The 14639-nt window shown below is 37.0% G+C and overlaps 1 protein-coding gene across 6 annotated transcripts in view; it reads right to left on the bottom strand.

The window, feature by feature from the left end:
* Positions 1-14639, bottom strand: part of NOL4 (nucleolar protein 4) — a 465486-nt gene that overhangs the window by 211066 nt on the left and 239781 nt on the right. For all 6 annotated transcript variants that reach the window (XM_027525944.1, XM_027525946.1, XM_027525947.1 and 3 more), the window contains one exon: positions 5533-5816. In XM_027525944.1, the coding sequence (XP_027381745.1) occupies positions 5533-5816 (284 nt within the window). The remainder of the gene's footprint in view (positions 1-5532; positions 5817-14639) is intronic.

The raw sequence follows: 14639 nt of genomic DNA, 5'->3' as shown, positions 1-14639 counted from the left end.
TTGAGAAATCTGTATGCAGGTCAGGAAGTAACAGTTAGAACTGGACATGGAACAGCAGACTGGTTCCAAATACAGTAAGGAGTATGTCATGGCTGTATATTGTCACCCTGCTTACCTAACCTATTCGCAGAGTACATCATGAGAAACGCTGGGCTGGAAGAAGCACAGACTGGAATCAAGATGGCCAGGAGAAATATTAAGAACCTCAGATATGCAGATGACACCACCCTTATGGCAGAAAACGAAGAACTAAAGAGCTTCTTGATGAAAGTGAAAGAGGAGAGTGAAAAAACTTGACTTAAATCAACATTCAGAAAACTAAGATCATGGCAGCCTGTCCCATCACTTCAGGGCAAATAGATGGGGAAACAGTGACAGACTTTATTTTGGGGGCTCCAAAATCACTGCAGATAGTGACTGCAGCCATGAAATTAAAAGATGCTTGCTCCTTGGAAGAAAAGCCATGACAAAACTAGACAGCATATTAAAAAGCAGAGATACTACTTTTCCAAAAAGGTCCATCTAGTCAAGACTATGGTTTTTCCTGTAGTCATGTATGGATGTGAGAGTTGGACTATAAAGAAAGCTGTGCACCGAAAAACTGATGCTTTTGAACTGTGGTGTTGGAGAAGACTCTTGAGAGTCCCTTGGACTGCAAGGAGATCCAACCAGTCCATCCTAAAGGAAATCAGTCCTGAATATTCATTGGAAGGACTGATGCTGAAGATGAAACTCCAATACTTTGGCCACCTTATGTGACGAGCTGACTCATTGGAAAAGACCCTGATGCTGGGAAAGATTGAAGGCGGGAAGAGAAGGGGATGACAGAGGATGAGATGGTTGGATGGCATCACCAACCCCATGGACATGAGTTTGAGCAAACTTTGGAAGTTGGTGATGGACAGGGACGCCTGGTGTGCTGCAGTCCATGGGGTCACAGAGAGTTGGACACAACTAAGCGACTGAACTGAACGGGACTTCTCCAATGTTCCAGCAGCTAAGACTCCATGCTTCAAATTCAGGAGGCCCAGGCTTGAACCTGGGTCAGAGAACTATATCTCTCACGCCACAACTAAGATCTGGCAAAGACAAACAAATAAATATTAAAAAAGATTCATCATGGTTCTATAGGTGCCCCACATCTGCCCTCTCATGTCACCCTGCCATATGGCCATCATATTACTTATGGAATAAGGACATAATAACAACTTTGAAATTTTTATCTGCTTGACTCTAAGCTTTTGAAAGCAGGGACCCTGCTTTGCTTATTTTCATATTTTGGTTGCTCTAACTAGGCCATTCAGATATGACCTAAATCAAATCCCTTACGAATATACAGTGGAAGTAACAAACAGATTCAAGGGATTAGATCTAATACACAGAGTGCCTGAAGAACTACAGACAGAGGTTCATAACATTGTACATGAGGTGGTGATCAAAACCATCCCCAAGAAAAAGAAGTGCAAAAAACAAAATGGTTGTCTGAGGAGGCCTTAAAAATAGCTGAGAAAAGAAGAAAGTGAAAGGCAAAGGAGAAAAGGAAAGATATTCCCATCTGAATGCAGAGTACCAAAGAATAGCAAGGAGAGATAAAAAAGCCTCCCTAAGTGAACAATGCAAAGAAATAGAGGACAAGAATAGAATGGGAAAGATTAGACAACTCTTCAAGAAAATTAGAGATATCAAGAAAACATGTCATGTAAAGATGGGCACAATAAAGGACAGAAACACTATGAACCTAACAGAAGCAGAAGATATTAAGAAGAAGTGGCAAAAAATACACAGAAGAAGTATACAAAAAAGATCTTCATGATCCAGATAACCGTGATGGTGTGTAATCATTCACCTACAGCCAGACATCTTGGAGTACGAAGTCAGGTTGGCCTTAGGAAGCATCACTGTGAACAAAGCTAGCAGAAGTGATGGAATTCCAGCTGTGCTACTTTAAATCCTTTTAAAAAAGATGCTGTTTAAGTGCTGCAGTCAACATGCCAGCAAATTTGGAAAACTCAGCAGTGATCACAGGACAGGAAAAGGTCAGTGTTCATTCTAATCCCGAGGAAGATTCAAAGAATGTTCAAACTATCACATAATTGAACTCATTTCACATGCTATCAAAGGAATGCTCAAAATTTTCCAAGCTAAGCTTTAACAGTACATGAACTGAGAACTTCCAGATATTCAAGCTTGATTTAGAAAAGGCAAAGAAACCAAAGATCAATTGCCAACATCTGTTGGATCATAGAAAAAGCAAAAGAATTCCAGGAATACATCTACTTCTTCTTTATTGACTATGCGAAATCCTTTGACTGTGTGGATCACAAGAAACTGTGGAAAATTCTTAAAGAGATGGGAATACCAGACCACCTTACCTACCTCCTGTGAAACTTGTATGCAGGTCAAGAAGCAACAGTTAGAACCGGACGTTGAACAACAGACTGGTTCCAAACTGGGAAAGGAGTATGCCATGGCTATATATGGTCGCCTTGATTATTTAACTTATATGCAGAGTACATGATTTGAAATGCCAGGCTGGATGAAGCACAGGCTGGAATCAAGATTGCCAGGAAAAGTATCAATAAGCTCAGATATGCAGACGACACCACCCTTATGGCAGAAAGTGAAGAGGAACTAAAAAGCCTCTTGATGAAGGTGAAAGAGGAGAGTGAAAAAGCTGGCTTAAAATGCAACACTCAAAAAATGAAGATCATGGCATCTGATCCCATCACTTCATGGGAAATAGATGGGGAAACAGTGGAAACAGTGACAGACTTTACTTTCTTGGGCCCAACATCACTGCAGATGGTGACTGCAGCCATGAAATTAAGACACTTGCACCTTGGAAGAAAAGATATGAAAAACATACACAGTGTATTAAAAAGCAGAGACATTATTTTGCCAACAAAGGTCCATCTAGTCAAAGCATAGGTTTTTCCTATAGTCATGTATGGATGTGAGAGTTGGACCATAAAGAAGGCTGAACACTGAATAATTGATGCTTTTGAGCTGCAGTGTTGGAGAAGACCTTTGACAGTTCCTTGAACTACAAGGAGATCAAATAAGTCAATGCTAAAGAAAATCAATCCTTAATATTCACTGGAAGGACTGAAGCTGAAGCTCCAATACTTTGACCACCTGATGCAAAGAGCTGACTCATTAGAGAAGACCTGATGCTGGGAAAGATTGAAGGCAGGAGGAAAAGGGGATGACAGAGGATGAGATGGTTGAATGGCATCACTGACTCAATGGACATGAGTTTGATCAAGCTCTGGGAGATGGCGAAGGACAAGGAAGCCTGGTGTGTTGCAGTTTATTGGGTTGAAAAGAATAAAAAACAACTGAGTGACTGAACAACAAGTTAAAAATGTTGCCTATGGCCTGAAATATACAGGATCACCCTTTCTCAAGCCTCTGCCATTTAAATGTATAATACTTTTTTCATTCATATAGAGATAAAAAGTTGCAGAACAGGGTTTATAGGAATACTGTGACCAGACCTACTTGGACAGATGCAAAAATAAAGGATTCCCACACAAAGAAGTCTGCAGTGACCAACCACACCCCTTTCCCTTTGAGCATAAAAGCCTGAATTCTAAGACTGTTCTTTGGGACACTAGTCCACCATCTTCTAGGTCTACTGGCTTTCAAAATGAAAATTCTACTCCTAATCCCAGTACCTTGACTTACTGGCCTCTTATGTGGTGAGCAATAAGAGCTTGGGCTCGGTTATACACATACTCTTAGTGGCTGTATCAACAGCCTTATGAATAAAGACTCTTCTCTCTCTGACTTGTCTCTACTATCTACTCGTTGCTGCTAATGTAACAGGTATTTAATACATTCTTTTTGAAGAAAGTCCTTCTGGATTCTGGTCGCAACATGCTGCCACAACTATCTTACAAATTCAGTTATTCTTCTACTTGATCTGCTTTGATTCCTCAGCAGTGTCCATCAGAGCTGACCATTCTCTTTCTTGAAAGGTGGACTTAGCTTCCTTATGTGATGCCCTTCTAATTTTTCCTCTGTCTCTCTGGTTACTTCGTAGTCAGCTGCAGAGGTTGTTCTTTTATCAAACCATTAAACATTCCTCCTCTGAGGTGTCTTCTCCTCTCTGAAACCCTTTTCCTATCTTACTCTTTACAGGTTAATCAATCTGGGCTTTTTATAATCTCATTTTAATAGAGGTAGAAAAGTAAATTCATTTGCTTAACGAACGGAAGAACATATTTTAACAAGCATAGTTCCCATAGTAATATTGAACAAGGAGGGAAACAAGAGAAGAGCAAACCACTGGATGATTTTTGGAAAAAAAAAAAAAAAAAAACTCTTAAGTAGATATATAGCATTAAAAGACATTTCCTGAATAAGTTTTATAAAGACAGGGTTATGTGGAGGGCAGGAAAACTTAAGGGTTATTTTGTCCTGTAAAATATAACACAGTGAGTCTCATAATGTTAGTGAATATAAAATCATCTGTGTTTGTATGATATGGCTTTAATCCACTAAAGACAGTACTGTGCATTTACCAATGCAAAAGTTGTAACAGCCTCCCTCAGGCAAAAGTGCTTAAGTGTCTGATAATGTCTAGTGACTTGCTTAAAAGAGGATAAAACAACACACCCTCAGGCAGGCAAGAGGATTTAAATAGAGCCAATTTAGGAAGCATAATGCTTTAGCAAATTCAGAAATTAATCCAGATTAATACATTTTGCTTTCAGGATCTATTTCAAAAGACCAATTCTACAACTCTAACTTAGAAGTGAGAGCGGGGGAAGGGGGAGCCTGAAAACATACGTGCTATAAATATCCGTATATGTATAAAAGTATACCGTCAAAACGTATAGAGCAAAATCATCAACATGAATTATCTCAAAATGATAGAAATATAGCTTCACTTTTAATGAATAAATCCATTGGGAATGGGGAAGATTGTAATTTATACTAATATAAAGAATCTATAAATGTCAATAATACATCTGCACATGTCTTTTGCATAATATAATTTAGAGAAAACTGTCCAAGGAGTTATTTAATCTGTATGTTTCATCCGTGAAACTGACACATTTTGTCTATGTGCATGAAGTAAGTTATGGATCAAAGGTACCAGGTCTCTAAAGCAAACAAGAATTTAATTGAAATTTTATGGCTACATATACCTATCCTATCCTATCCAGGTGAAACTAGAAGTGATCTTTTTATAGTCCAAATAGTGTCCTCAGAGCTAAACTTTCACATCTGAGCTCAACCAACTCCCAAAGACAAAGAAGTAAGATTATATAAGTGAGGCACGTTAAATCAAGTGATTCCATGTATAAAAACCTACCACTCTGCATGAGAAAGGATCCATTTCACTCACTGTTATACCTGAATTCTATTCACGGAACATGGACACACAGTGTCTATAGTTAGCGATTTCTTGGTAACCCACTCTTGGGCTTCTAGTGACAATGATCTTCATTTCTTGTATAAGTATTTCTTTGTGACTTTCATGACCAACTTAAAAATTCATTGACAATCGTAACATGACCGTACCTTGCTTCCATTTTCTCTTGCTTCTCGTTCCATCTTGAGGTCGGAAATTAGAAGGTTCTTATATTTGTTTTTTCCATTAGTGCTATGGTCATCTATCCTGTATTCTGAAGTCAGCTGTGCTGAGAGGGGACTGTCGCTCAGGTTCAGTGGCTGCTCCTCCTGTTCCAGCCCAGTTTTGCCATCACAGTTGGAGTCGCCCATCTCCCTGCTGTGTGTTCCCCCTGAAGCAATTGAACTGTGCCCCAGAGTCTCGTTGCCATTGAAGCTCTCTGTGGCAGAATCATCTGTTGGAAAGGAAAAATTTATATTTTGATTTTAACTGATATGCTGATAAGTTTCTACTTCAACAAACATTTATTGAGCTCCTATTCTGGGCTTGGCATGGTACTAACTAATTTTACATATAATGTGCAGTTTATCCTTAGCAACAAACTTGTGAAGTAGTCTGTATCATTTTTAACCTAGTAGGCATACGTAAGCACAAGAAGTATAAAATAAATAGAAGATAAAATAATCTGAAGACAAAATAAACCATTCAGTTGCAAATGCAATCTCAAAGAAAAGTAAATTTAAAAAAATAATTGCCAATTATTTTACAAGTAGTTTTTGTTTTTTTTCAGTGAGACTATCCAGATTCAGTGAAAACTCTCTGATGAGAGCATTGTCCACCCTGCTAGAGGGTTATATTACTAGTACAAGCTTTATGGGGGTTTAATATGCATCGGAAACATCAAAAGTACTCAGAAACTTTGCTCAGCCATTATAAAGGCTTTAAAGCCTAAGGGGTTTAATCACTGCTCACATCTCTCTGCAGATAAAAAGACACTGAAATCAGTGTTGCTTATATCAATAATACAAAATTTTAGGAATTATACAGATTATCAAAAATAGAAATTTAGCTTAATGTATGTTGGAATATTTAGATTATTATGGAATTAGTCAATATCCCATTTTAAATATGCAGGAAAATGTGATTCAAGAGGCACTAAATGGTAAAAGCTGGTTATAGAAAAGTGTGGTCAATATGACCCAAATTTTGTGAAAAGAAAATATAAATACAAGAACAAAAAGACTGAAAAGTTGTACTCTAAAATGTTAATATTGATATTGTCATAACAGTACGGCACTGGATTTTCTAACATATTCTCTATTATCTACTCTATATAGAATTCACAATGTACTATAAAGTATATCATTTATAACATATAATATATAATTTTCTAATTAAAAAAATGGAATAATTATAGAAGAAACAGGGAAGGAGAAGAAGCAGAACTAAGAAAACTTTTCTGGCTTTAAAATACAGAAGAAAATCGGTTAGAAGAAAATTATCAATGTATTGAGAGCAAAGAAAAATAAAGTTTACCTAAACAATAAAATTCTGTTTCTCTTAATTTCTTCTTTATATTCATAGTAAGAATTTGCTATTCATTTTAAAGAATTATGACTGAGAAAGGTACTAAACTGCTTCCTTTAGGGAAGAGTTGCTGATGAAACCATGTAAATATCTGTGACTTTTTGTGAATTTTTTGTTTGATTTCCGATATTCTCAAGTTTGCTTTCCTTTTGTAGAGTACAATGAAATATTTGACGTCTTCTAATCAATTGAAGAATTGATGCTTTTGAACTGTGGTGTTGGAGAAGACTCTTGAGAGTCCCTTGGACTGCAAGGAGATCCAACCAGTCCATCCTGAAGGAGATCAGCCCTGGGATTTCTTTGGAAGGAATGATGCTAAAGCTGAAACTCTGGTACTTTGGCCACCTCATGCGAAGAGTTGACTCATTGGAAAAGACTCTGATGCTGGGAGGGATTGGGGGCAGGAGGAGAAGGGGACGCCAGAGGATGAGATGGCTGGATGGCATCACTGACTGGATGGACGTGAGTCTGAGTGAACTCCGGGAGTTGGTGATGGACCGGGAGGCCTGGTGTACTGCGATTCATGGGGTCACAAAGAGTCGGACACGACTGAGCCACTGAACTGAATTGAATACTTTCAAGGATGGCATCACCGATTCAATGGACCTGAACTTGGGCAAACTCTGGGAGATGGTGAGGGACAGGGAGGCCTGGCGTGCTGTGATTCATGGGGTCACAAAGGGTTGGACACAACTGAGCGACTGAACTGAACTGAACTGAATCAACTGAAATCATGGAAATAATGTTTACATTCTGAAGGAGTGGTATAACTCACCTGTTAGTTTATTTATTCAACAAACATTTACTGAGTGCCTGTTTTTGGCCCAAAGCGGGTAAAATATTTGGCCAATAGAGAATCTGGTGCCTTCAAAGAGTTCACAGATAATTCAGTAACAGAAAAATAAAGATGAAGCTAAAATACAGAGCAAAAAAAGGAACAAGGGATCCAGAACAAGGGATCAAGAGATCCAGAAGGTTTTCTAGAGAAGGTGGCATTGGAGTTGAATTCCAAAGCTTTAATCAGGTGAAGAAACTGAGGAAGAGCCTTCCCCACTAAAAATTGTCAGGTGTAGTCACAGAGGAAAGAATATGCAGGCCCATGAGAAATGAGACTATAGAGCTGAGTACCAAAGAGACACTGATGAAAGGGAAACCTAAAAAGGGAGGAAAAGAAGTGTTTTGTGCATCAAAGGACTTGGATTTTATCTTGAGAGCAAACAAAAGTAATTTTAATTAACTGTGGGAAGTGATATGAAAAAAAAAAAGTTTTAAAGAGATAACTCTGTCTTTGATGAGGAGAATGGTATGAAGTCAATAATCTGGAAGTTGGGGGGACCCTTAGCAGATGCAGAAGTCATCTCAGTCAGCTGGTTGAAAGCTCAACAAACTCTAAGTAAAACAGCAGCAGTGCAGAGTAAGAGGGGGTGACTAAAAATATTTTAGAATAGAAAAGATATGTAAAACAAACATACAGTTATCAAAGGCGAAACACTGGAGGGAGGGATAAATCAGGAGCTTGGGATTAACATACATGCACTACTATATATAATGAATAGATAACCAACAAGGTCCTACTATACAGCAAAGGGGAACTCTACTCAATGTTCTGTAATAACCTAAATGGGAAAAATATCTGAAAAAATGAACATATGTGTATGTATAACTGAATCACTCTGCTGTATACCTGAAACTAATGCATACTTGAAAATCAACTATATTTCAATAAAAAATTAAAAAAAAAATAAAAAGAAGAGGTAAGATTGGTAATGGTTGGATACAGGGCTAGGAAAAAGTCTAGGTTTCTCATTCTAGTAAAAAACAGAAACAAAGGGCATTCAGTTTAATTCTCAACAAAATAGTATTTTTAAGCAATTCTCTGAACATATTCTGCGAGAAAATGAAAATGAGTTTGCAGGATAAGGAATTACTCTGCTTATGTACCCATTCAAAAAAGGACCTCATTTGGTGAAAAAACAAGAGAATTTAGGAAACTGGCCGTAAGTAATATGTGTAGTGTTTTCCACAACTATTAATTTGAGAAATCAATAACATTTGTTTAACAATGAACTATCCAATGTTTGAGAAACAAAATTAGGATATAACTTATGTAAGTAATTTTGAATTTTAAGAATGTCCTTCTATGCTAAGTCATATGGTTATGCTAAAGTATGAAAAGTTATTTCTATTTATTTATTTCTAAGAAATCCAAAGAAAAGTATAATGGACTGATTTAAGTCCAATTATTTAATTCATGAAGAAAATTGTGATTTTACATTTGTGTACTTGAATCCCTTCAAAAATAATATTTAATGTAAGAAATTTTATCATTACATTAAAAAATATAACCTCAAAGATATTTTTAAAAACTAAATCTATATTCACATAGAACAAATCCAATGTCAATTATAGTCAAACATGCTATATCTGTAATTTCAATCTGATATCATCATACATATTAATAAAAATATATCATTTATTCATTTTTCAGATAAAAGAAGGGTTAGCATTTATCAAGAGACTCTTTAATAAATGTCATGTATATATAATTTCAGTACAAAGCATAAACAATAAAGAAAGAAAATATTTTTAGAGTGGTTCACTCCAGATGTTACCAAGGTAACTAAATTCAACAGCTTTACATATTTCAGTTCCTCAGTAAATCATATGTTTCATGAAGGACAAATTATTTACTCATTTGTATCAAATACATATTCACATATTTTATCTTGTAAATGGTAAAAGAATCGATTTCACATGCAACTGTTTCAGAAATCAAAATTTAAAACAAAGTTTTTGATGTCTATATTAGAAAAATTTAATATAAAAAAGTGAACAGACATTAAACTGAGGATTCATTAACCATTTTTTGTTACCTACTTTCATAAAACCACATTCATCGTTTTCATTCTCTCTTAAAGAAAATTTTTTCAGAATTATAGACCACAAATCTGAGACTCCTGTTAATTGTAACAATTCACATCAGATTACTGCTTTACAGGGGAAACCTGCTTTCTTACCCAGCAGAGTTTGCTCCATCCTGAGTGGCTGCAGGCGTGTGGGTACCAGACTGCTAGACACAGAGTGTAATCTTTAGATCTGTAGCTATGATCATTACGTTCACAGGCCCAGAATGATGGTGCTCCTCTCAAGTTTCAGTCTGGGTACCATAGCACTGGAACCAAAAACTGTATTTGAGTCCCAAGGAAAAACAGCACCTGGAGCTTTGGAAATTAAGAGTGCCCAGGGTGCCTAGCAACAAAGGAGAATGTGGAATATGATGACAGGTAGTGTGGAATCTAGTGATATCAGAGGGCAGTTGGATATTTGAGTTGCATTTGCACTGAGGTTTTGGTGGGATGGATTTAGTATTGTGAAAGGGGCTGTCCACCTGAGCTTGGCTGTGGCTCTCGTCTAACACTAACATGGGTAGCAGGCTATTTCCTTCTTTCTCCTTCCCCACTCCTCATTTTATCCACAAGTTAGTACAGATTCTAGAAATATTGTTTAAATTATTTCTAACATCTCCACCAGAATTTTGTGCGAAGTAGGTTCATCAACGCCAGTCAATAGTTTGTTTTCCCTATATAAAATGAATTAACCTATAACAGTATGTGTGGTATATGGCTGTGGGTATATTTAAATATATCTATATATACACACATATATGTATATCTATCTTTTATATATAAACTATTAATAATATGATATATATATGTTTGAAATATCCCAAAGCACCTGACCTACTTTCTCACTCACTTTTAGTAGCTCTTCATTATGGCCTTTAGGCAAAGTGCCTTGGGCAAAATGAATAGGAAAAATATATACCATCCTCATTTTAATTTTAATACTTGGAAATTTAGTCCTAAAATGCAGGTCAGATGCTCCTAGGGCCCAAAAAAGTTTTTAATGTTTGCCTCCAAATGCAATATAGTCTCCTATCTCTAGTCCTCTGACTACATTTTGAAATCAAAACATTCCGACTAAGGGAAGTTTACTGACGCAGATAAATTCATACGTGTGTTACATATGCATGCATAACTACTACTGAAAGGTTAAAGGACATTGATTCTAAAATGATCAAACTGATATTGGGAGTAAGAAAATAACAAGGAGATTCAGTTTTCAAGTAAATTAATTCTATAGAAGGGTGTTATCCCAGTCTGGGAGCTCCGAATTCAGACCATGTCATTGCAAGGACAGTCTCTAATTACAGGAGCAAGATAGTGAAGGCACCGAAATAAGCTATATGTTCCAAAGGATATCACTAACCTCAGCACAATAATTAAAGAAAACTAATTTAGAGCCACGAATGAGGAGATGATATGCATTTCTTTATATCCCTTTGTTTACAAAGTTTAACTTAACCAAAAACCTATTGCGTGTTAGACACTCTTTCTGGGATTGTGAGTCCAGAGAGACTCCATGTAGAATTTGTTCTTAACTTGACTATAACAAAAGAATTACAGCACAAGTCAGAAAACAGCATTTGTCCCACGTAAGTTTCATACAAGGCACAATGAGTAAACAAGGTTTTCAGAGAGAAAAGTTGTTTATACATCATGGAGGGTGAGGATGGTAACAGTTACAAGAGGTGCAATCTGAAGGAGGTAAAATACACAGAGATACATATTGGTGATGGCGTAGGTTATTCTAGTTCAGAGAGCATATGAGAAAAAGAAATATAGGCAGGAAAGAGCTAGAAGAGGACTGAGTACATTCTACATTTCTACAGACTAAGACAGGGAAATATATGTTTCAGCAAGTTGTGGATATTTTATTGTATATTCCTTTTTTGGATCACATAAAATTACTGATGGTTCTCCCAGGGGAGGTACTTGGAGAAGCCAACTGATTATGTGAGTTTAGTCTGTTAAAAGCCTATCTCTACCCCTACCTTAGAGTCACTATCAACTGATCAATAAAACTTTCTCCCAATTCTAAAAGGACCCATTTAAAAAAAGTGGTCATTCATGACTTATCAATGGATTCTTAATTATCTAAATAAGTTATTATAAACTATGACTTTCATGCTTACACATTAGCTTGTTTAGGGTTTCAAAAAAACAGACATTTTACAGAAAATTATATGTATTAATATTTTTTATAATCACAATGTAATTTGAAAATATCTGATTTATTTTGCTGATGAAGTCAACAGTTACTGTGAATACTGTGTTTTACTGATTATATTCACAGCACAATAAAAGGCTAAATTTCAGCTAGAGATAAGTGAGAATTATACATGTATGGATATATACGTATACATATACACACGTGTGTGTGTGTGTGTGTGTATAGTGCTTTATACAAAGTTGATGTCATCTATAAGGCGAGGTCACATACAAAAAATGCAAGCAGTGTTAAGGGGTACGGTGGACAACTGATGAGAAAACCCCACATCAATCTCAGCCCCACAACCGTAAGGAACTAACCTCTGCCTACTACTTGAATAAACTCTCAAGTACATTCTTTACCAGAATTTCCAGATCAGAGGTTAGACAGGCTGACCCCTTGATTTTAGCTTTTGTGATACCCTGAGCTTATAACCTAGTTGAACTTGCCTCAACTTTTGACAGCAACAGAAAATGGATACAATGACAAACATAAAGGAATGTCTATGGTGTATCAGGATAGGTAATACCACTTAAAATTATTCAAATATACTTAATGATTGGTGTGGATCAGTGTTTCTCCAACTTTAATTGCTCCAGAATCTCCTGGGTAGATAGTTAACAACACAGATTCACTTGGGCACTAAAAAATTCTAACTCAATAAAAATCAGAAATGCTGGTTTCTTTTATCTTGGTCAGGGGCAGGAGATCAAGAAGCAGTTCTCTTACATGAGTTCTGGGACCATTAATTAACGTAGATCATCTCCCACAACTAACTGGTTGAATATGGAATTGTGGGTGGTAACTGCTGATAACAAGGAAACTGAATATGATTGACAGCCCCCAAATCTGAGCTCAGTAAGACAGAATCTAAGCACATTTTAATGTCATTTAACAAATCTCTAGGAAATTTTCAGAGAAAGAGACCAGCCAAATATTCTTTCCCTTATCAAAACTAATCAAAACGTCACAAAAAACCCAGAGCCAGTCGGCTTCACTTTTTAAAAGACTTCTAAAAGGATATGTTTTTTTCCCGAAGAGCTTATATCAATATGTGCTGAATAACCAAAGACGTTATTTTTGGGAAAAAGATCACTTTGATTACTTTAACAAACTCTTAGGCAAGAAGGGCTTTACCAAGCAAGGTCAAGAGTACATTTGCAAAATCAAGAACTTTTATTCTGCCCATAAACCAGAGCTGTGTACCACCTACATGTTCATATGTGCTCAAATCATTGTCTGATTTTGCTTACATGGTAGGCAGAGAGTGTTGTCCAGGAAAGATTGTCAAATTCTTCTAATCTTGTTCCTGGGGTCCCTTGTGTTCTTTTCCCTGTCCTCATGGCAACTCCTCGAGCTATCTGTGTGCAAACAGGTTCTCCAAGTCATTTTACTGAGAAACAGATTGACAGATTGATTATCCCTTGACTGAAATTCCTCCACAGGAAAATGTTACTTCAGCTAGACACTTGTAATTGAAACCTTTTATCTCTAATTGTGGAATGAAAGGCTTCTCTTGGTATTTTTAGCCATTAGCAAGCAGGTGAAGAAGTGTATTGTTGTCTTGAAAGTGTGTGTAGAGGAAGAAATCCTACAATTATCTAGACCTAATTCATTCCCAGGTTCTCAGAGTAACTTGGAGGCAAATGATGAGTGTCTGATCTGTGATGTTTTCTTTTAATCCTGCCGCTCTCAAAAATGTCCCTCTCCCTCCTGTAGTGGGTGAACCAGGACCACTCACTGCTGAAGCAGAAGCTTTCATGCCCAACCTCCTGAAATTCCAAGAAACCTGAGCCACCCAGAGCTTTTGGGACTTGACAAGCAAATCCTACACTAAGAATTCTGAAAGGCTCCCCACACACTCCTTTCTCGTCTACATGGGTCACTTACTGGTTTGCTCACAAGTCCATCTTCCCCTTTTCTTTGCAAACCATTTCCCAGATTTCCTTGACCTTGTTTTATGACTCGTTTAAACAATGGGAAGAATTGGCAGTGACAGGAGGGGAGAAGAAAATGCCTAAGTATCCCTATTTCGCCCACCCACACACAGTTCCCCTCGGATTCAGGACAACTCTCAGTTTCCAACTCTGTTAAAGGGTGGGGTGGGGGGTCTTCTCCACATCCCAGCTCCCACCAGGAAGCATCTTCCTGCCAGAAAGCATCCTAAGCATGTCTGTTTACCAGCAGGTAGCTCTGGCTCTTGTTCTCTAGTAATGCCATCTCCTTCCCAGTTTTCCACTTCTAGCTCTAGCAGAGGCTTTCTTCTATAACTAATTCCTACACTGCTTTACACATTGTGAAGAATGCCATATTTTCATTTTTTTCTAATGAATGCCAGGGAATGAACAACATTTTCCAGACTGAATCACAACGAATAAAATTCACTTTACTTTGGCCTCAGGACTTCTGTTTTGTAGCACCTGTGACGTTTTTATAGTCAATATCTTGTGACTTTTTTCCCTCATAATGTCAATTCACTATTTGATAACCAAGAGATTTTCACTAAGCTTTCTTTATTTCTACCTCTGGGGTTGAAATCCATCATCATAATAGTGATATTTATGAATTTATTGGCTAT

Source organism: Bos indicus x Bos taurus, chromosome 24, assembly GCF_003369695.1.
Source record: "Bos indicus x Bos taurus breed Angus x Brahman F1 hybrid chromosome 24, Bos_hybrid_MaternalHap_v2.0, whole genome shotgun sequence".
Taxonomy (NCBI): domain Eukaryota; kingdom Metazoa; phylum Chordata; class Mammalia; order Artiodactyla; family Bovidae; genus Bos; species Bos indicus x Bos taurus.
This window is presented reverse-complemented; position numbering and strand designations above follow the sequence as displayed.